Source organism: Pseudorasbora parva, chromosome 15, assembly GCF_024679245.1.
Source record: "Pseudorasbora parva isolate DD20220531a chromosome 15, ASM2467924v1, whole genome shotgun sequence".
Classification (NCBI taxonomy): domain Eukaryota; kingdom Metazoa; phylum Chordata; class Actinopteri; order Cypriniformes; family Gobionidae; genus Pseudorasbora; species Pseudorasbora parva.
Window position 1 is genome coordinate 40942643 of NC_090186.1, and position 24611 is coordinate 40967253.

Sequence of the window (24611 nt, forward strand, 5' to 3'; positions counted from 1 at the left end):
TATAATGTTTTCTTCATAGTGAATGAAATACCTGTAGGCTGCAGTCAGATGGATTTAGAACAAAGCTGAATTACAAGTTACCTTCCCTTGACGACACTGAGATGTTTTACTGAGAAACAAATTGGCTTCTTGTGTTTAGGTCATGAGCAATGAAGCAACATGTGTCATCACATTTAAAGGAATACTCAGAAAAGCAAAAGGTTCACTGGAGTCCTATACAGAACGCTCTTGATCAATTTAGAAGAACCCTTTAGGTTCTATACAAGGAGAAATGTCTTCTAGTGATAAAGTATGTTTATGAGCTGTTTAATTCATTCAATTTAATTACAAAAATAAAATAAAAAAAATAATTAAATCAAAATGTGTTAATTAAAACTAAATGCATAAAATGATCACAAGGAAACCCCCAAAAATGTCTATATGAGGTGCCTGAACCCTTTAATTTCTATTTAGAACCTATTCTTCTAAACATGTTATACTATTATATATATATATATATATATATATATATATATATATATATATATATATATATATATATATATATATATATATATATATATATATATATACAGTGCCTTGCGAAAGTATTCGCCCCCCTTGAACTTTGCAACCTTTTGCCACATTTCAGGCTTCAAACATAATGATATGAAACTGTAATTTTTGTGAAGAAACAACAACAAGTGGGACACAATCATGAAGTGGACCGAAATTTATTGCATATTTCAAATCAAATCAAAAACTGAAAAATTGGGCGTGCAAAATTATTCGGCCCCTTTACTTTCAGTGCAGCAAACTCTCTCCAGAAGTTCAGTGAGGATCTCTGAATGATCCAATGTTGACCTAAATGACTAATGATGATAAAGAGAATCCACCTGTGTGTAATCAAGTCTCCGTATAAATGCACCTGCACTGTGATCAGAGGTCCGTTTAAAGCGCAGAGAGCATCATGAAGAACAAGGAACACACCAGGCAGGTCCGAGATACTGTTGTGGAGAAGTTTAAAGCCGGATTTGGATACAAAAAGATTTCCCAAGCTTTAAACATCCCAAGGAGCACTGTGCAAGCGATAATATTGAAATGGAAGGAGTATCAGACCACTGCAAATCTACCAAGACCTGGCCGTCCCTCGAAACTTTCAGCTCATACAAGGAGAAGACTGATCAGAGATGAAGCCAAGAGGCCCATGATCACTCTGGAGGAACTGCAGAGATCTACAGCTGAGGTGGGACACTCTGTCCATAGGACAACAATCAGTCATATACTGCACAAATCTGGCCTTTCTGGAAGAGTGGCAAGAAGATAAAAGTGTCGTTTATAGTTTACCACAAGCCACCTGGGAGACACACCAAACATGTGGAAGAAGGTGCTCTGGTCAGATGAAACCAAAATTAAACTTTTTGGCAACAATGCAAAACATTATGTTTGGCGTAAAAGCAACACAGCTCATCACCCTGAACACACACCCTCCCCTCTGTCAAACATGGTGGCGGCAGCATCATGGTTTTGGCCTGCTTTTCTTCAGCAGGGACAGGGAAGATGGTTAAAATTGATGGGAAGATGGATGGAGCCAAATACAGGACCATTCTGGAAGAAAACCTGATGGAGTCTGCAAAAGACCTGAGACTGGGACGGAGATTTGTCTTCCAACAAGACAATGATCCAAAACATAAAGCAAAATCTACAATGGAATGGTTAAAAAATAAACATATCCAGGTGTTAGAATGGCCTAGTCAAAGTCCAGACCTGAATCTAATCCAGAATCTGTGGAAAGAACTGAAAACTGCTGTTCACAAACGCTCTCCATCCAACCTCACTGAGCTCGAGCTGTTCTGCAGGAGGAATGGGCAAAAATGTCAGTCTCTCGATGTGCAAAACTGATAGAGCGATACCCCAAGCGACTTACAGCTGTAATCGCAGCAAAAGGTGGCGCTACAAAGGATTAACTTAAGGGGGACGAATAATTTTGCACACCCAATTTTTCAGTTTTTGATTTGTTAAAAAAGTTTGAAATATCCACAAAAAAAATTTCTTTCCACTTCATGATTGTGTCCCACTTGTTGATGTTTCTTAACAAAAAATGACAGTTTCATATCATTATGTTTGAAGCCCGAAATGTGGCAAAAGGTCGCAAAGTTCAAGGGGGCTAAATACTTTCACACGGCACTGTATATATATATATAAACACATTTATTAACTAAATAAAAATATAGATTTTTTACTCACTCTTGTGACACCAAATCTTTCCGACTTCTCTTTCTTCTGTAGAATAAAAAAGGAGAACAATTAGTGAATTGTGCCGGTCACTCTTTTCCTTCCATTTGCAATGAACGGAAACTAAAACATTTAAAAAAAGGAAGCAAAACCAGCATAAAAGTCTTTGAGAGTGGAAAAATATATGTGGAGTCATATGAAACACTTTTATTTTTTATTCAATAGATCGACAGTGACAGTCAAGACATTTATATTGTTACAAAAGTTTCACAACTTTCAATTCATCAAAGAATAAATATATAGCAAAAATGTGAAGCAGCACGACTGTTTTTAACATTGATAATAATCATAAGTGTTTCTTGAGCTGCAAATCATCATATCAGAATGATTTCTGAAGGATGATGTGACACTAAGACTAATGAGGCTGAACATTCAGCTTTGATCACAGGAATAAATGACACCTTAAAATATATTCAAATAGAAAACAGCAATTGTGATAATATTTCACAATATGACCAAATTTACTGTATTTTCTTGATTAAATAAATGCAGCCTCGAATAAGAAACTTCATTCAAAAACATAAAAAAATGATTAAAGTGATTCAATCAACTCTGCAGCATGTTTTTGTAGTTCAGCACTAGACAGCTAATGAACCTGAGATTTCAACAGGTTGAGTTACATGTGTAAAAAGGTTGAGAGAACAAACAGCACTAGTTTTAGACATTTAGAGAGCAGAATCCTGAGCAAAATAGAAGCTAATCAGCAAAGGCCCCTTTAAAAACCCTGTAAGCGCTCTCATTGCGATTCAAACGGAGACTGACTTCATCCCTGATGAGCTAATGCTAAGCTCATGCTAAACGCTAGCCCTTTATTGCCCTGCCCCGCCACACCCTGATGCCCTTCTGCCCGCCTGCACTTTGACGGACAGCTGTGGAGTTCTGGACCAACTCCAGCCAGCGGGATTACGCATGCAAGTAATCTCCCATGATGCCCTGCGGCCAAGCTAGGGCGTGCTGTGCCTCTGCTCCTTATTAATATGCATGAGAATGCTAATGAGCAGGAAGCACACAGGTGAGCTCGCTCAAAGAAGCCAGTCACAACACAGGAGCCGATATTCTAATTACGCGCCGCAGACCTTCCTACTCGCCGCAGAGACAATATCACATTCTCTCACACACAGCATGATAACTCGCAGCTTCTCAATGTGAAGAAGATAAACTAAACAGATGACTGTCTGACGAGACACACGTCTGGCTTTTGCAGAAACACTCAGCAAACTCATTCCTGAAATGCAGTGTCACAGGTGCCAGTGAGACGCTTCAAATCAAAACCTGGTTTTATATAAAGGTTACAGGCAAAAGCCATGAGCAAATTCCCCGAAGCCTCTATCAGTCAATCTGAGTTTAAACACACACACACACACACACACACACACACACACACACACACACACACACACACACACACACACACACACACACGCACACACACACACACACTCACACACACACACACAGTGACAATATTACTGCAGTAACAACCTGACAAGATGATATGAAGAATTCTCACATAACTACACTGTAAAAAATATATTTATGTTACCTGGTTGCCTTAACATTTTGAGTTAAAATTTGAGCAAATACAATGAACATTTTTGAGAATTTACGGCACCCTTTATTTAATTAGCAGTAAAACATTTTGTAAGCATATGCGTAATTGTGCTTTATTTGCAATAATGCAGTGAAACATGGCAAATTTTCATGACTTATCACATTTCTTTTATTGATGTGGTTCAGATACAATAATATTTTGAGTTTCTATTTATTAAACCAATTTCATTCATTGCATTAATTAATTTTTTAAATACAATGAACTCAACATTTTAAAGCAACCAGGTTACTTACTTTTTTAGGTTAAATCAACAATATTTTTTACAGTGTACACTGTAAAAAAAAGGCTAATTTTGAACTTTTGCAGGACAATCGACTTGGAGGTTTAAGTTATTTCAACTTAAATTATGTTAAACTGACTTTAAAAAATGAGTTACATCTTGTATAACTAATAAAAAAAAGTTGAACATTTCTTAAATTATTTTGATGAGTTAAAACAATGTAAAAAAATATTTTTTCATAACTTATTGAACATATAATTTTTTTACAGTGTATATAACTAGTGTCAGGAGGAGATGAAAATTAAGCATTGCCATCACAAAAATAATAATCATTATTTAAAGTACACTTTTAAAAATAAAACTTCTTTATCGGCATCTATGGTTCAATTAAGAAGCTTTGAAAGAGGTTTGAAACCACTCATTACACAAAAGGTTCTTTATAGTGAAAAAAGGTTCTTTGGATTTTTTTAATGTTCTTCACACCAATAAAAAATGGTTATTTTAAGAAATGTTTATTGAAGGTTTTGGGGCACCAAAAACGGGTTCTCAGTAAGGGGTATAGTTAAACAGACATGTGCTGAATTAGACATGATAAAGTGAGTGGGGCCAATATCATTGGTCGTAAAAAGTGGGTGGGTCTTGTCCCACACACAAACAATGGTTCCGACACCCATGCACCATGGTAACTATTTGACATATTGTGTTTTAAAAGGACTTTCTCTCTTAATAATAACACAAATCCTTTTCCGACTGTTTAATGTTTTTTGTTTTTATATGCTCAACAAAGCTGCATCAAAAAATACAGTCAAATCAGTAGCATTGTGAAATATAACCATTTTAAATAACTTCTAAAAATAATGGTGATGCCATAGAAAAACACTTATTATTAAACACGTTAGATGCTTTATTTCCACTTTTCTAATATTTTATTGAAAATAAAGGCCTTTCTGATTTGATATGTGATGGGAAAAGGGAGTAGAGCAAGTTCGGCAAAAGGCGGATTCAAACCTCTGATCGATTTGCGTCAAAACTTGATGACATGCGTCTTACCCCTACTCTATAGCCACGGTAAATAACTCAGTGTTTTTTTTGTAATTTTGTTTGGCCCAGTCAATCGTTTAGAAAACGTCAGTATATTTGTATTTAATGTAAATGGCAAACAAAAATCTGAGAGAGCGGACCCACCCACTTTTTATTTGCTTCCGACGCCCATGCCATGGTGCAACATGTATGTTCATGTTTTGGTTTCGTTTTCCCGCTGTTCTGTCCCTGTGTTCCCTAGTTCATGTCCTTGGTTAATTATTTCGCACACCTGTTTCTGTTCAGTTGATTACCCTCTGTGTATTAAAGAGTTATTTCCCCCAAAAAATGCACCGACCCTCATCATTTCAAACCCGTAAGACCTTCGTTCATCTTCAGAACACAAATTAAGATCGTTCTCTCCCTCTATTGACAGCTACATAACTACCCCTTTGTCACTTTAAAAAGTTCATAAAGAGATCGTAAAACTAATCCATATATGAACTGAGCGGTTTAGTCCAAAATTACCTGATGAGACTTGATCACTTTATATGATGAACAGGTTGAATTTAGGCTTTTATTTGCATATAAACTTTCATCAGCGAACATAAATCGAATATCATCCAAACCTGCTTTACGCTTGAGAACAAACCTCATTGGTTCTTGCTGAAGCTCAAACGTGATGCGTAACACGAGAATGAACCTCACTGGTTTTTGCACGTCACGTAAACATGCATGAGCTTCTGTTTAACCCAACTGATGTGACTGAGTCGATGAATGTTTATGTGAATAAAAGCCTCAAATCTGGTCATCATATAAAGTGATTGAGTCTCTTCAGAAAATTTGGACTAAACTGCTCAGTTCTTATATGGATTAGTTTTACAGTCTCTTTATGGACTTTTTAAAGCATCACAGTTGTAAGTTGTGTGGCTGACAATGGAGGGACAGAAAGCTCTCAGATTTCATAAAGTAGATCTTCATTTGTGTTCTGAAGATAAAAGAAACTCTTACAGGTTTGGAATGACACAAGGGCGAGTAATTAATGACAATTTTTATTTTTGGATGAACTAAAAGCCCTCAGTTGTAACTAGAAGAGTTGTTTCTGTTCAGTGTTCGGCTTGTTTATGTTAGACGTGGTTCTTTCCTGAGCTTTATTTTCTGTGATTCTCCAACGTGTTTCATTGTTGAGTTCACTGTAAAAAAAAAAAAAAACATGTCTCCAATTGAAATTTTTCTAGTGACTGATCACATCTACATTTTTCAGTTGACCAAATTGAAATTCTGTGAATCGATGCTATTTAATTCACAGAAATTAAATTCGGCCAACTGAACAATTTAGATGTGATCAGTCACTAAAAAAAAATTCAATTGGAGATTTTTTTACAGTGTTTATTAAATTATTCACCACTGCCACCACTGGTGTTGGAAGCATCGACCTCGACGACGAACGGCTTGGTGGGATCAGGATGAACCAGGAGGGGAGCGGTGGTGAAGGCTTCTTTGAGGTCTTGGAATGCCTTCATGGCTGCGGGGTTCCAGGACAGAGACTTGGGCTTACTGTGCAGGAGATGGGTGAGTGGACTGGATATGATGCTGTAACTCTGGATGAAACGTCGGTAGAACTTTGCAAACCCAAGGAATCTCTGTAGCTCTTTTATGGTAGATGGAGTGGGTCAGAACCTGATGGCATCCACCTTCCTCTTGTCCATCCGGATGCCACTGCGGTCGATGTTATATCCAAGGAACTGCACTGAGGGCTGATGGAAGGAGCACTTCTCTGCTTTCAGGTAGAGCTGGAACTCCCTCAGGCGTTTCAGGACCTCCGCAACGTGGTGGCGATGGTCGGCCAGGCTCCGGGAGTAGATCAAGATGTCATCTATGTAGACTAGGATGGACTTGTGGAGGAACTCCCGGAGCACCTCGTGGATGAACGTCTTCCATTCGTCCCTCTCACAGATTTGGATGAGGTTATACGCGCTGCGGAGGTCCAACTTGGTGAAGACAGTGGCACCACGGAGATGTTCCAGCGCGGTCGGGACGAGAGGAAGGGGATATCGGAACTTGACAGTGATCTTATTGAGGACACGATAGTCAACGCAGGGCCGCAAGCCTCTGTCCTTCTTGGCCACAAAGAAGGAACTTGCTGCAGCAGGGGACGTGGACGGGTGGATGTATCCTTGTTCGAGTGCTTCCTGGATGTATTCCTCCATGGCCTTCTCCTCCGGCAGGGATAGGGAATGGGTCTTCCCCTTGGGCACTGGCTCACCCGGAAGCAGATCGATGGCACAGTCTCATGGCCGATGTGGAGGTAGCTTGGAAGCCCGGTGAGGTCAGAATACGTGACGGAAAGGGGCGTAACAGGACAGGATATCCATCAACCATTGATCAATGGGACTCTGAATGGAAGTGGCGAACACTGGAATCTTGTTCGTACAGGACCTGGACGGAACAGGCAGAGCAGACAGACAATGGGAGAAACAGCTTTCACCCCACTTGAGGACCTCACCGGACTTTCAAGAGATGACGGGGTTGTGCTGTTCTAGCCATGGGCACCCTAGGATCACATCAGTGGAGGATTCCTCCAGAACCAGTAGATGTATCTGTTCAACATGCAGAACTCCCACTTGAACTTGAACGGGACCGGCAATGGAGCGCATCTGCCTCCGACTTAACGGTCTTCCCGTGATGGAGTCGACCTGGTAGCAGGACGGAGTGTGAGTCGTCTTGAGTTGGAGCTGACGGCAGAGGGCGCCAGAGATGAAGTTCCCTTTTGAACTTCAGAACATCGAGAAGTTCATGGAGATTGCTGAAATGCAGCTTGCTTGTTTATTGGTGTTTTCAGATCGTTCGTGCATATGGTTGCCAGATTGGACATGTTTAGGTAAAACACAGGATAGTATAGGGGTTTCTTATCACAGAAAAGCTCTGTTTGGGGGATTTAATTACTGAAATCTGGCAACCGCACAAACGCAAGCTCTTTCTCGCGCACGGATGATCTAAAAATACCAATAAACAAGTAAGCCGCATTTTATCAATCTCCATTTGAGATGTTCGGTTTAAAGTGTCATTCAGTCGGTCTGTGTTGTGTCAGGACGGTCAGGATTCACGAGCCGATGATATGAGCTGTGAGCTGCTGAAATAAGCCAATCAGAGCACAGCTCAACATTAATATTCATAACTCTTCCAAATAAGGCAAAAACAAAGCATTACATCCTAGGGACAATTTATAGAGTTGTAAATGGACCTGTAAAACTGTATCTGGACATTTTTTTCCCTTAAATAAGCCACAAACCCTCTATGTAGATATCAGAGAACAATTTAACATTATTTAAACTCATTCTAGGGCACCTTTAAAAATCAAAAGAACCTTATAAAGAATCTTTAGTGTGGAAAGGGTCTATAGAAGTTAAAAGTTCTTCATGGAACCACAGATGCCAATAAATAAAACTTTATTTTTAGAGTGTGGAACTTTTTTAATGCACAAAATGTTCTTTAGATTAAAAAACGTTCTTCACAGTGAAGAAAAATCGGCTTGTCCTGCAGAGTTTAGCTCCAACCCTGATCAAACACACCTGAGCAAGCTAATCAAGGTACACTCTAAAAACGCTGGGTTAAAAACAACCCAAGTTGGGTTGAAAATGGGCTAACCTAGCAACTTGGTTGTTTTAACCCAACGGTTGAGTTGTTTTAACCCCGCATTTGGGTTGTTTTAGTTGTTGGGTTAAAACAACCCAATTGCTCGGTTAGTCCATTTTCAACCCAACTTGGGTTGTTTTTAACCCAGCATTTTTAGAGTGCAGTCAGGATCACTATAGAAAATCACAGAAATAGTGTGTTTGATCAGGGTTGGAGCTAAACTCTGCAGGGCAGTGGCCCTCCAGGACCGAGTTTGAGGAACCCTGTTCTAGGTATCACAGCGAAAACCCTATCTTTATTTTTAAGAGTGTTGTATTAAAAATAAGTAAACCAGGACTGAGTATTAACAATCCCAAAACATACGATGAGCTTGGTGGACAAAGCAGAAATGGTTAAATGTTTTTGTAGGAAGTATACTTCCCATGTTTGGCCCCTACCAGATTCATGTCTCTCACCGTTACGAAAGACTCTCCAGATCAGCCACACCTGCAGGATATAACTCCCTCTGTCAATCTAACCCGCTCCAGGTCAAACACAGCAACACAATGTCTCTCTTAACTAGAAACGCTTTCAGTCTGAAATGAGTTTATGAGCACTGACGTGCCGTCCCCTTCAGCCCGCACAAGCGCACAGCGCAGTCACTCTTCAAACACACACTTGTTGTATTGTTGTATGGTAAAATGCAGCCGCAGAAAGCTACACACACGGCGTACTAGAGAGAGAATCACATTAAACAGAGCGCTTGACACCGCAGACGCCTCGCATTACTCCTGCTGTGTGTGTGCACGATAACGCTTCATGATGCCTGACAGCTCTGAACTCCTTCCCATAATGCATTGTGCGGAGAGACACTCTAATTGATGACACAGGTGAGACTGCGAGAAATGATCGAAAGTGTCGTCGGGAGTGAGACAAAGTGCGCGAGTGCGTTTGATGTTGATTACATATGGAGGAAGAAATGAAATCTTCAGTTCTCTCCGGATTTAAAAAGATATCAAGAGGCAGAGAGGGAGAGAAAGAGAGAAACGGGTGGAAGACAAGGTGATGCAATCATCTAAAGGGTAGTTCTCCTCATTCCTCTTGTTATCAAACGCTCCCTGAGATTTGATTCTGTTCTGTGGAGATCCGTCGGTGCGGTTTTGGGAATGTCTTTATCTAAATAAACCAAAAGGTTTCACGTGCGCTTTAATATAGTATAACACACACAGACGCAAATGTATGTGGTGCACACGAGACACAGGCGGCGGCCTACAGGGAGACGACAGAAAATGTGAAAATGTGTTTTCATACATGCACGCAAAAAAAAATATGGATGTGTGATGTGGCCTGTCGTGTTCTTCAGTTGTGTGTTGTTGTGTGTTTTGTGGGAAAATGCAGAAATTTACGATGTTCTAGGGGTTAAAATATTCTTCTCTTTTTTAAAAAGATTAAACTAAGAGGAGAATAGATAAGAGAGGAGAAGAGACGAGAGCAAATGAAATGAAAGGAGATGAGAAGAGATGAGATAGATGAACTGAAAAGAGATTAAATGGAAGGAAAAAAGTGAGGAGACAAGAAAGGGGTGAAAGAAGAGAAGAAAATGAGAAAAGAGACAAAAATGAGAAGGAAGACGAGACAAAAAATGAGAAGTGGCGAGAAAAGGATGTGGGCAAAAGATGAAATGAGAAAAGAAAGAGAAAAGAGTTAGAAAAGTTGAGTAAGGAAGAAATTAAATAAATATAGAAAAATATAAATAAATAAAAGAAGAGGAGATATGAGACAAGAAAGAGAGCAAAAAAGAGGAGAAACGTGGAGAAATTTCTCGTGGAGAAACGAGAAAGTTGAAAGGAAAGGAAAAAGATGAGAGGAGACCTGAAAAGGTGAAATAAGAAAAGAATAAATGAACAGAGAAGTGAAGAAAATGAGAGAAGAGACAAAAATGAGAAGAAAAGAGACGAGACCAACATGAGACAAAAAGAGCTGAGGGGAAGAGCTGAAAGGAGAACGAAGAAAAGAGAAAAATGTATCTGACAAGACAAAATGAGACGTTCTATAATAAAAAACAAATATATATATAAAAAGATTATGTGACATCAGATACACGAAATGAGAAGAAACGAGTAAATCAGAAATAGAGAAGACAATCAGAGCTGTGCCTCGATCGATAATCAAATAATCCTGTGTGTATTACAGGATTTGATTCTTCATTGATATCATTCACTTCTCAGTATTATCATCTTATTTTTCATTAGCACCTTATTTAAATACTCTTTTTTATATGTTTTGAGTTATTTGATATTGTTATATTGTATATTTATTTTTCTTGTCATTCCTTGTTTTGTGAATAAAGCTAATATTGTGCAATATTGTAAACACTATCAGGCCAATAAAGTACTTTAAACTTTTGCCTTACAGTGGAATTATACTTTTACGTACTGAGTAATAAAAATGTGCTATGTGTAACTAATAGGGTTAGGATTAGGATTATGGTTTGGTTTATGGTTAGTTGCATGTAATTATGCATAATTAATAGTTATTACTACAATAACTACATGTAACGTGTAACAAGGAAGGACACAGTAAAATAAAGTGTTATTGAACAAATTTAAATTAAATTAAGAGAAGATACAAAACGAGAAGAAACGAGACAAATGCAAGAAAAGCTAACAAAATAGACAAGATGAGAAGAAATGAGACAAGAAGAGATGAAATGAGAAAAAACTAAATAAGAAGAGAAGAGTGAATGTGAGGAGACGGGGGATGGAGGGAAGAGGAGAGGAGAGGAGAGGAGAGGAAGGCTTCATGTAAAAGAGGGAGACTGAAACTCCCATGAGACTCTCCATTAATTGTGAAGTGAAGGTGCCCTCAGGCCAACACAGGGGAACAGAATAACACACACACACTGAAATATAAACAGACACACACACACTCACACAGCGAAATATAAACAGACAAACACACACACACACACACACACACACACACACACACACACACACACACACACACACACATACTATATGCAAATGCAAACTATATGCAAACAAGCACAGCCCATATAATGTATCAAAAGTGTGTGTGTGTGTGTTTACTGAGATCTTTGGGCACAAAATTGCCCCCAGAAGGACAGAAAAACCCTTAATGTGCAGACCCCAAAATAATTATAAGTAATAAAATACACAATTATTCTACCCAAAAAAAGTCCAAAATGTTTCCTTTTTTAAAAAAATACATTTGTCTCCAAAAATACATTGAAAAGACTATTTAAATATCGAAATGAACTTCACACTTTTAAATGAGGTCTGAGCCTGACACTGGGACTGTTGAGTGAGCTGTAAAGCAATCAGTCCACTAGAGGGAGCACTGGGAATACAGTATGACTGACTCTCTCTCTCTCTCTCTCTCTCTCTCTCTCTCTCTCTCTCTCTCTCTCGCTCTCTCTCTCTCTCTCACACACACACACACACATTGGAGCACCTATCTTTATGAGGACAATCCATAGGCATAATGATTCTTATACATACTGTATATTCTCTTCCCTTACACTAACCCTACCCCTAAAAATAGCCATCACACAATACTTTCTGCAATTTTAAATGTTTAACAAAAAATTGTTTAGTATGTTTTTAAGCCACTTTAATTATGAGGACTCATAAGGATGAGGAAATGTCCTCATAAACCACTTTACGTATTACCAGTATAATGCCCATGTGTCTTCATGAATCATATAAACACACAAACACACACTGAGTCTATTAAACACTCCAAGCATTTCTTCATTATAGTTAAGATCGACACGAACACAAATCCTCTGACAAATTACCCATGAAACGTACAAGCTTACTGACACGACCATGGATTCGTCTCTAATTTCTAAAAACAAAAAGGATCATGTTCATCTTTTTCTGTCAATTAAAACACACATCTTTAATTCTTACAGCATTCCTCCCCTACTCCGGCTATATTGAGTATTCAAGTAGTCCAGGGGTCAATGTAGAGGTCAAGTATTGTGCTTGAGTCCTCCGTCCCAGACAGCAAAATGTGTTCGTCTCAACCAAACCAGTCACGTTTATACTAACGCACTTACAATGGGCAAGACACTGGGCCATTCCAACAAACCCAGAACATTCCTTTAAACAAATACGATTTAATATCCTGAATATTAAATTAATCAGATTTTTACCAGCATATTAAACTCAAAACAGGCCAAAACAACCAGCACAAATCTGTAAAGAAGACCAAAAAAGACAACATGAAGCACATGAAGACATTTGTTGATTTCTCAAACAATCACAGACAAAGACAAGACAGGACTTTCTTTTCTTTCCATCAATGGAATATTCTGGGTTAACAACTAAAAATAAGAGCTGTCATATCAATTCACACTGCTGAACTTTGAGTATAATTTTGTTTAATTTACAAACTCAAACCAAGTAACAAGTAAAATTATTTTCTGTGGAAGTCAACATCAGGCCAAAAATGCTATTTAAGATGAATTCAACCTGAAATATTCCTTTAAAACAGGTTTTCAATCAAAAAGGGTCACAGGTTTGTTCTGACAAGGCCACAGTAATGTTAATTACTTCTAATTCTGTAATGTTAATATAAATCATACATTATCAGAATAAAAAGGATACATTTTATGGGTGGAACGTCCCGTCACTGGCAGTCCCTTATGAAAATGAACCATGGTATTTTTACTACAGTGACTATTATTTGTAGTATTTCCATGGTTACCACTACAAGTAAACATATTTTAACCATGTGTAAACAAAAATACGATCTAATAAGTTGCAGTTAAGGCATATTGAATGTTAAAATACCTTTTAAATATGTTAAATGGGTATGTTTACCCATTCTACTCTTAGTAAATGTAATAAATTGAATCATTAAAAAGTTCAGTGTAGAAGTATCGATATCTGTATGGATATCGATGATAGCCTACTAGCCTTGAAAGTATCTGTATCGTATCAAAAATAAAATAAGTAATATCCATCCCTATTTTGTATCCAATTAAACTTTAGCAAACTGACATACAACTTGGTAATTTCTCTTTTAACCCATTGTTTTTGTTTTTTGCTGATAAATGAATTATCTGCGATTACATGTATTCATAAAACAGTCAATTTTCCTATTCAGTCTGTGTCATGCTATTATAGGGTCTTTTTGATAAATGTCAGACTTTGCTTTCAAATGGTGACACCATAGTATCATAGTACATGCAATAGTTTTTAATGTGTTCTATCCGCAAGCCATGGTATTTAAAATAATACAATAAAACTATTTTAGTGCTGTAGCTTCCACAGATTTCAGTCCTGGGGAAAGAGAGTGTGTATGTTTCACTCTGACACGCCGAGGAAGAGGAGGACATTGAGAGGAAGTTAACAGGAAACACACACACACACACACACAGAAACAGACACACACACAGACAGCTATACCCCAATGGAGCTGCTCTCTCTTGTTTCCCACTCCGTCCGATCTCTCCATCCTGACAGGAGAGGCTTCAGGCATCTGCTGAGCTTCAGGCCACACATACACACACACACACACACGGTAATGTCTAACCACATTACACACTCATAACAACAAATTCACGCTGTACTCTGCTGTTACGAACGCATGATGAATTCAGCGATGGGTGAATTCTGTGACTGTGAGCGTTTCTGCAAACCACAAAATTCACTCATGACAGTAAACGCGTGTATCTCTCTTTCTGTGTGTGTGTGTGTGTGGCCTGACGGCGGTCTGAAGTTTTGCCGCGCTCCCAGGGATGGCGAGTGTAAAGTGGGTTGCCGGGGGCGACGGCGATATGAAAGGTGGCTAATGAAGCACTTAGCATTTGAAGGCTAGCAGCGGACCGCGCCCGAGTTCCGTCAGTCCTGATTGGCCGACGGGAGGGCTAACGCGAGCTGAGTGGTCTTTTGTTGCTCGGCGACGAGCCCTGAGGCGACGCCCCAACCCTGACCCCTCCTCCCCCATCAGCGCGGATATGATGTGACAACTTAGCGGGAAGAGAGAGCCGCGCTTTTCTTTCTCTCTCAGTACAGTCGGAGAGGTCGTGAGTGTGTTTATCAGATCTGCTCTAAATGAATAAGAATGAGAGAATATCTGTCTCTCTACCTGCTTCTCTCCTCGGCCCGTCTGTCTCACCTCATGTTTCATTCGGTTGCTCCTTTGCCAAAAATGTCTCCCTGCATTTCCCTCCTCTCCCGCTTCCCCTCGTCCTCTTTTAAACGCAATAACTGTTTTAAGGCAGACAATGCCAGCTCCTCTTAAAGTCAAAATTGACAACTTTTTTCATGGAACAAAATTATAAATGATTTATCCATGCACATCGCTATTTTTTTAACTTCATGTGCGCTCATAATCTTAAATCAAAATAAATTCCCCTCGCTCTTCCAGCGACTTCTCTGATGACAGCGGCACAACCTGTCAATCACATGAGATTGGCCAATAGCAAACCAAAACCATTCAACCAGCCAATCAATTCTCCATTCACAAAATAAAGCCCCGCCTTACGTTTGTTCTTGTTCGAGAAGCCATTTCACCTGGATAGGCCTAGTGATACAGTTAGTTAGTTTAACATGTTATTTACAGTTACACTATTATAAAAGTATAAAAACATTAATGAAAACATTTTCAAATCATTGTTTTGGCCAACATTAATTATTATAATAAAATGTTATAGTATTTAAACCTACAAAGTATTTTAAACAACTGACACCCTGCCTTGACATGATTTTTTTATAAAAATGCTAATATATATATATATATATATATATATATATATATATATATATATATATATATATATATATATATATATATATATATATATACATACATAACTATTAAAAAGATCTTAGCGACCCAAACTTTTGAATTCTAGTTGACTCATGTTTGAATGCCAGTGCTGTTGTATTGTGTTCACTTGTTAGCTATGTACAGAAATAGCAATATTATAATGTGGAATTCACAGAAAATATTCTTTTAACTTTTTTGCTTTTAGCATTTAGCTAACAAAACTATTAACTATTGACTCAAAATAGCTTGTGACAGATTCCTTGTGTGACAATTAACCCCGTTCTCTCTGTTTATAATGACCCTAACCAAGCCATAACCCTTTATGAGAAGATGCAAAACTTTACCTTTTGGCTTTATAAGACAGTTTTGTCAGATTGAGCTCAATTCTAGGGGCAATTTCGCACATAAACCCACATTTTATACCCAGTTGCAGGAGCTGAATGTTCCTATTTTCAGACAGGCAGTGATAGTGAAGCCCATTGCGGGTCCTTCACTGTGTGTCAGGGCAGAGATGTGGAAAATTAAAGCCATTGACAGAAGCAGTAATGAACCATGAAAAAAAAAATGTGTGATGGACAATCGACAGTAAAAAAAAATGGAATGGCCCGTTCCTCCCGCGTGAGGCAGTTATTTATCTGAAGACTTTCTCTGTTTTATTGTTATTGAGCTGAAAAAGGAGAAATTCACAATGTCTTGAAACTAGCAGAGAGCAATCAGTTTCTGCACACACATACACACATAGAGTTGTTTTTTTTTTTTAGGTTATGTCCCTTACCCTAAAAACACTTTCCCTGTCTTTTATGTTTATTTGTTTCTCTTGTACTCGTGTTTTATTGAGTTTGTTATGGTCGTGTCTTTATTTCCACGACAGCCGTCCCAGCAGAGTCAACTTCATTTGGACGTCACAATGAATTTGTGTGTATGTGTGTCTGAAACCCTTTCCATTTAAAATCAGTTTCACTCTCATTTCACTTTATCTAGAGTGCGATTTTGGGGCTTTAAAAACATTTTATCGATCAAGACCCCGCTCAAGCCTCGTTACCTTGATTTGCCTCTAATTTGTAGGCTAAATGGTCAGTTACACACTTCATGCGTCGCACAAACACACACACACACATGCTGATGAGGCACTTTCGTGAAGTTTGCTGCTCCTCCCGTTTGTTTAGATTTGTGGATATTGATGTCGTCAGCCAGTTCTGTTTATACTTAAGGGCAAAAATCATCAGTGCTTTCATCTTTATGATTACAAAAAATACAGACATTGAGAAAAGAGCAGGAGGAAGAGAGAAGTGATGAATTAAACATAAAGATCTCTCCTCATCTATAAATCTATACATCTGCATTAGAATAGACAATGACAGCGGTCAGCAAAACGCTACAAGAACAAGTCGATTTGTTAGCAAAACAAACACATATTCGCTGATTGACCTTCAAACTAGTCATTATATTCTCAAAAACACTGCATATGATAAACTAAAACAATATTCTACCGGAGGCAACGCATATATAGCATGTCTAAATGGCGTCAAGCACAAAGTGTGCATGCTTTATTAAAGGTGTCACCTTATACGTATTTATACGTATGTACTTATACTACACAAATGTTGAAGACAGTTAAATGGCATGCAACATCAATATAAAAGAAATATAGAATCTCACACAGAACAAAACTGGTGTAAGACATTTAATTAAATATGCTATTTTGAAGTAGAAAGACTAGTATTTTCTTGTAAAAATGTACTCCAATATTCTCTCATACGCACGAATCTAATTTTTCTGGTTTTATTAAACTGCTCTTTGAGATTCCATGTGTGTTCAGCATGATGCATGTGTACAGAATAATGAGTGTGTCTGAACGTATTTGTGAGTGTGTGTTTGTGTTTACTGGCACAGCGATGTCTCCTCAGCAGATGAGATCGGAGATGACAGGCCAACACTGCTCTTTGTCAGAACATGAGAGAGAGAGAGTGTGTAAAATTTTAATCTGTAGTTATTTAGGGTATGGAGGCGTAGTGAGTTTGTCTCTGGGGTCACGGGGGCTTATGGAAGAAAGTTGTTGCAGCAAACGGCACGAAAGTAAACGTCTGTGACAGCTTCCTGTAGCAAAACGAGTTTTAAAACTCTTGCTCGTTCTCATTTGGGGCATTCTGGATTAATAGTGCCTGTTTTATCCGTCCCATCATGCTCTGCTCTGTGCAACGCAGCTCTGTCCACAGAAATCACAAGCTGCAGCGTCTCTACAGCAGGTTTAATCCTTTTACAATTATACTGATTAAAGAACACGAGTGTGATTGTGTCCACAGATTGATGCTGTAGAACACAGTAATGGGGTATTCTTGCTCTGTCAGAGTGTAAAAACATAATTTACTTACCCAAATGATGTTCCAAACCTGCATGACTTTCTTCTGTGAGACACAAAAGATATTCAAAAAATGAATTATTCAAAATCTGACACCTCTGACTTTCATTGAATGGACACACACATAGAAACAGCATAAAAATCTGAAAAAATATTTTAAAGACAAAAAATAATCAATTAGATATTGTATAAATGATATTTTTGTCATATGTACTGTATATATACAGTCAAACCAAAGATGAATCAGACACCGGACATCCTTTTTCACTAGTGTGTGCAGGACAATGCAGTTCATGTATGTAAGTTAAAGTGAGGATAGCAAAATAATTAAACAGTGACATATTATACCCCCAAATTCTTCATACATTGACTAGCAATAAAATTGATACAAATTTGGGACCAAATTGATTCAGACACTTTGACCTGAGCATGTTTTGCTTCTGTGTTTTTTCTTTAATTGCTAATGCGACCTTTGACACCGCAGATTGGTTGATTGGTACCCATTACATCCCTTTCTATCAAAGTTATCTGACATTATCAAGATTGATTTTAGTTCTTGTCATATTTTATTACCACTTTCTAAACTATATGGATTAAATTGTAATAATGTGAGAAAATGTTGAAGGTGTCTTAACACATTTTGGTTTGACTATATATACAAACAAGTAAAATAAAGGACAAATATATGACAAAAAATATAATTAATTATATAGATTATAGGAAATCATTTTTCATATATATATACACACACACACACACACACACACACACACACACACACACACACACACACACACACACACACACACACACACACACACTGTATATACAACAAAAATGATAATGTATATGTATATATACCTTTAAATATCAACGTGATACATATATAACCCCAAAGCCATTGATGTGATAAATAAGGATATATATAATCATATATATATATATATATATATATATATATATATATATATATATATATATATATATATATGACAAAAATAAAAATGATAAAGATTATAAAAAGAAAATCCTTATTTTTGATCACTTCAGAATTGAAAGAGATTGTATATCCAAAAAACGACACACTAAAAAATTCTGGGTAAAAAACAACCCAATGCTGGGTCAAATATGGACTAACCCAGCAACTGGATTGTTTTAACCCAGCGATTGGGTTGTCTCAAGTAAATATTTAACCCAACCACAGGCTTAAAACAATCCAATTGCTGGGTTAGGCCATATTTGACCCAACATTGGGTTAAAACAACCCAGCATTTTAATATTTTAATAGTGTAAATATTGTATATAAATTATATACCGGTATATTCTTAATGCTTTATATTTTGCAATCAAATAGGTTTTCTTTTATTTGGATCTTTTATTGTAACGTTTTTGTGATTTGAATGAAGAACTTTGGAATTTAAAGGAGTTTGGAATGCTTGGAATGAGGGTCACGTGAAGGTCAAACGCAGCATTTCCCCTCAGTGACCTCTGAACTTTAAAGGGCCCCATTAGAAATCTTTCTCCTGGCGGTGTATTACGCAGATACAGGAACTGGGGCTCACAAACAAACACGCACATATCAGTGATGGATTATCATACGGGTCAGAGAACAAACTTATCAAACACCGCTGAGGTTTCTGGGTAATCACTAATTAAATTCACCCAATTAGCAGCTGTTCAGAGCGGGAAACAGGTGCAAAGCGAGAGGAGAGCGAGAGAGGCCAGAAAAGATGGAGGAGGGAGAGAAAGAGAGAGTTACAGAGAGAATAAAGGAAGGAGAGGAACAGAATCTGGGAGGGTTTCAAACACAAACTCCAGAGGGACAGAAACAATTCAAAGAAACCTGAGATAACAGACATGCAAATGAGGAAACGCATGTACACACACACACACACACACACACACACACACACACACACACACGGTTTATAGACATTTTTCAGAGTGTTATTAATAACTGTAATGTAAATAATACACACACACACACACACACACACATAAAGCCGCATGTTGCTAATGAAAGGTCACCAATCCATCCTAATAAGTAAACCGTAATATTCATATTCACAGCGATTGTCAACATTGATGGATAATGATGAACTACACCTGTGGTAACTGTTCAAGGACACCTGTGTGAGTTTAACTTTATAAATCCACTTAAACTCAGCAAAACACCACCCGATTCAAAAACACTGATCAAAAATCCTGCAGCTTCTGAGACACACACGTAAACATATCTGATTGTGACTGTGTGTGTGTACATTTAAAAGAAAAATTCCATGCCAATGCTACTACTACAACATATATATATATATAAATAAATAAAAAACAGACAGCAAAAGGGTAAACAGGGGTAAAGTAAGATGGTAAACGAAAGAGAAAAGGCAGGAAGGCAGAAAAAGGACAGTGCAGGACGACAGCAGGTATCAGGTGGGGGGAATTATCCTCCATCTCCTAATTGAGGCCCCCTGAGTGTGTCCATCCCAGTGTGTGTGAGTGTGACCCTCTGCTCTTTGCCTGAGGCAATGGCTGACCCCGCCCACCCTGGCCACACCTCCTCATTAAAACACTAATCCCTCTATAACACCACATGCTCTCCACACAACACACACACACACACACACACACACACACACACACACACACACACACACACACACACACACACACACACACACACACTCATTCATACTCTATTGAGTGAGTTATGATTGTTAACAGCAGCATTTACCCCAATCATTCAGATCAAAACAATTCTTTTTGTTTTTAGATTTGCTTTGGATAAAAGTCTAAATAACGTTTAATTTCTATTAAATGCTGTTTGTTTCACCATTTATACATTTTATGCCTGTCGCATTGTCATTTATAAATGATTACTTTCATTTTTATTTCAAAATTTATTTAAATGATTGTTTCTCTCATTATTATTATTATTAAATAATATTATACAATACATTATAATACATATTATACATTTACATTGTACAATTCATGTTTTATATATATATATATATATATATATATATATAGACACACACATACACAAAGTTTATAATATAGACTTACATATAAACTAAGTGTCATGATCTTTCCTCTATATAATCTAATAATCTAATATATTATATATAAAAACAACAGGCATGAATGCATTTTGTGTATTTACAATGCTAGTTATTCTTTGCCAATGTTCAGGTTTTTTTAACCATGTCAATAAAGCTACTTTTATCTTGGGAGAGAGAGAGAGAGAGAGAGAGAGAGAGAGAGAGAGAGAGAGAGAGAGAGAGAGAGAGAGAGAGAGAGAGAGAGAGAGAGAGAGATCATGTGAGACCTATGGAAAACTAAGACCTAAGATCTAAGAAGGGCGAGCAAATCGATTACACACGACAATAACCAGCACCAGATTGTTCGTGTCTCCTAAATGAATCGTGTGTGTGTGTGTCTGTGTGTGTGTGTGTGTGTGTACTCCTGGGCTGGATATCACTATAGTTCCCTTAGTTTTAATATTCTCGCTCGCAGGCATATGCCACAGCCTCTCTCCTCTCATCGCCATATATATTAATAGCTTTATCTCCCCAACCGAAGAGCGCAAATAAAACACAAATGAAAGAATCCTCATGCATATAAAACACACGCACACACACAGGAGTAAATGCCAGTCAAGGTTATTGGTCTCATTTCCTATTTTCTGCTCTGGATGGAAATTCAAATCTCTGTTTGCAATAACACCTTCAAATTCAATCCAAACACCTGCAAACTCAATCAGTGTGTTTTCCATAGTGTTTGTTACAGCCGAAACTCGTAAGAATTTGACATGGACATGGTGATGGGTTTCATACGCTATACGTGAAACTGATTTATTGCACAGTTTGTCTTTGCTGCATTGTTATGATGATTCTCTATTTAGGGTTGTCGGCTAAGATCAGATCATAGCAACACCCTGGTAACCACCCATAACAGCCTAGCATCATCGCAGTGCGTTTTACGGTGCCTTGCGAAAGTATTCGCCCCCCTTGAACTTTGCAACCTTTTGCCACATTTCAGGCTTCAAACATAATGATATGAAACTGTAATTTTTTGTGAAGAATCAACAACAAGTGGGACACAATCATGAAGTGGAACAAAATGTATTGGATATTTCAAACTTTTTTAACAAATCAAAAACTGAAAAATTGGCCGTGCAAAATTATTCGGGCCCTTTACTGTCAGTGCAGCAAACTCTCTCCAGAAGTTCAGTGAGGATCTCTGAATGATCCAATGTTGACCTAAATGACTAATGATGATAAAGAGAATCCACCTGTGTGTAATCAAGTCTCCGTATAAATGCACCTGCACTGTGATCGTCTCAGAGGTCCGTTTAAAGAGCAGAGAGCATCATGAAGAACAAGGAACACACCAGGCAGGTCCGAGATACTGTTGTGGAGAAGTTTAAAGCCGGATGTGGATACAAAAAGATGTCCCAAGCTTTAAACATCCCAAGGAGCACTGTGCAAGCGATAATATTGAAATGGAAGGAGTATCAGACCACTGCAACTCTACCAAGACCTGGCCGTCCCTCTAAACTTTCAGCTCATACAAGGAGAAGACTGATCAGAGATGCAGCCAAGAGGCCCATGATCACTCTGGAGGAACTGCAGAGATCTACAGCTGAGGTGGGACACTCTGTCCATAGGACAACAATCAGTCATATACTGCACAAATCTGGCCTTTCTGGAAGAGTGGCAAGAAGATAAAAGTGTCGTTTAAAGTTTACCACAAGCCACCTGGGAGACACACCAAACATGTGGAAGAAGGTGCTCTGGTGAGATGAAACCAAAATTGAACTTTTTGGCAACAATGCAAAACATTATGTTTGGCGTAAAAGCAACACAGCTCATCACCCTGAACACACACCCTCCCCTCTGTCAAACATGGTGGTGGCAGCATCATGGTTTTGGCCTGCTTTTCTTCAGCAGGGACAGGGAAGATGGTTCAAATTGATGGGAAGATGGATGGAGCCAAATACAGGACCATTCTGGAAGAAAACCTGATGGAGTCTGCAAAAGACCTGAGACTGGGACGGAGATTTGTCTTCCAACAAGACAATGATCCAAAACATAAAGCAAAATCTACAATGGGATGGTTCAGAAATAAACATATCCAGGTGTTAGAATGGCCAAGTCAAAGTCCAGACCTGAATCTAATCCAGAATCTGTGGAAAGAACTGAAAACTGCTGTTCACAAACGCTCTCCATCCAACCTCACTGAGCTCGAGCTGTTCTGCAGGAGGAATGGGCAAAAATGTCAGTCTCTCGATGTGCAAAACTGATAGAGACATACCCCAAGCGACTTACAGCTGTAATCGCAGCAAAAGGTGGCGCTACAAAGGATTAACTTAAGGGGGACGAATAACTTTGCACACCCAATTTTTCAGTTTTTGATTTAAAAAAGTTTGAAATATCCAATACATTTCATTCCACTTCATGATTGTGTCCCACTTGTTGTTGATTCTTCACAAAAAATTACAGTTTCATATCATTATGTTTGAAGCCTGAAATGTGGCAAAAGGTCGCAAAGTTCAAGAGGGCAGGATACTTTCGCAAGGCATTGTACATACACACACCACCGACATTTTCCTCATCTAGTTCTACTTTTAGAGTTAAAGCCACAATATGTAATTTTTTGCCACTAGAGGATGCTTATTCAAAACAAACTCGTGGCTTGATAACGCCTGGATTTTGCAGAATAATGGGAGCTGTTGTCTTCAGCTCTACAGCCGGTGGAAAAGAATACGACGGGACTCAGGCAGAAATTATATTAATGGATGAGCTAATGTATTAAAGATTTATTTTTGAGAGCTGTTTTATCATATTAAATACATTACTTGAATTTGTTGAAAGTTATGTTATAATGCTTCTCTGTACATTCACTCGACGGTTACTATAACACACTTGTTCACACTGCAGTGAGCTAGATCGATATTAGTCATGGTAAAACATACTCACAGTAAATCAAGAAAACAAGATTTAATAAAAAGACTATCTGTGTTGAGCTAACATTGATTCAATTTGTGTCAATGGATGTCTCCAAACAGTCGCTCACCTGTCTAATAAAACACATATTAAAGTGTTTTTGGTGTTTCCATGGTTTCTACTAAATAAACTGGAAAACTAGGGTAATGCGGATATAATGTCATTGATAGGTGGCTCATGGACACGGTCCTTATCCTGGTTAAAATTGCTAATTTCTCTGGATTTAAATATTTTTGGAAACATTTGGGATAATGTAAGTTTACAAGTCACCTAAATATATAACACTGTTCTAGTGTTTTTTCGATATTTAATTTTATTGTGCCTTTAAAGCTGCACTATGTAGTATTTTTGCAGTAAAATATCCAAAAACCACTAGGCCAGTGTTATATATTTTGTTCAGTTGAGTACCTACAATATCCCAAATGTTTCCAACTATTTGTAAATTGTGAGAAAATTGCTATTTTAACTAAAGACAGGGACGTTTCAGCATAGCGTCTGAGGGAGTCGCCTGTCAATTGCGTCATATCTGCGTTACCCTCGGTTTCGGGTTATATTTGGCAGGAGCGCTTTACTCTTAGCAGTGTGAACAAGAGAACGCACGGAGTAACGTCATAACATTGTTTTAAACACACTTGTATCTAATATGATAAACAGAGCTGCATTACCTCAAAATCATAACCGGAAGAGCGGATCTGT

At 38.1% G+C, this 24611-nt stretch overlaps 1 protein-coding gene across 6 annotated transcripts in view; it reads right to left on the reverse strand.

The window, feature by feature from the left end:
- Positions 1–24611, reverse strand: part of tfap2d (transcription factor AP-2 delta (activating enhancer binding protein 2 delta)) — a 119314-nt gene that overhangs the window by 27225 nt on the left and 67478 nt on the right. For 3 of the 6 annotated variants that reach the window (XM_067418146.1, XM_067418147.1, XM_067418145.1), the window contains 2 exons: positions 17921–17953; positions 2227–2262 (listed from right to left, as the gene is read on the reverse strand). In XM_067418146.1, the coding sequence (XP_067274247.1) occupies positions 2227–2262; positions 17921–17944 (60 nt within the window). In that variant the 5' untranslated portion in view covers positions 17945–17953. Of the gene's footprint in view, positions 1–2226; positions 2263–9199; positions 9225–14168; positions 14247–14894; positions 15056–17920; positions 17954–24611 lie in introns of those variants that run through there. The other 3 variants (XM_067418148.1, XM_067418144.1, XM_067418149.1) reach the window with 3 other exon arrangements.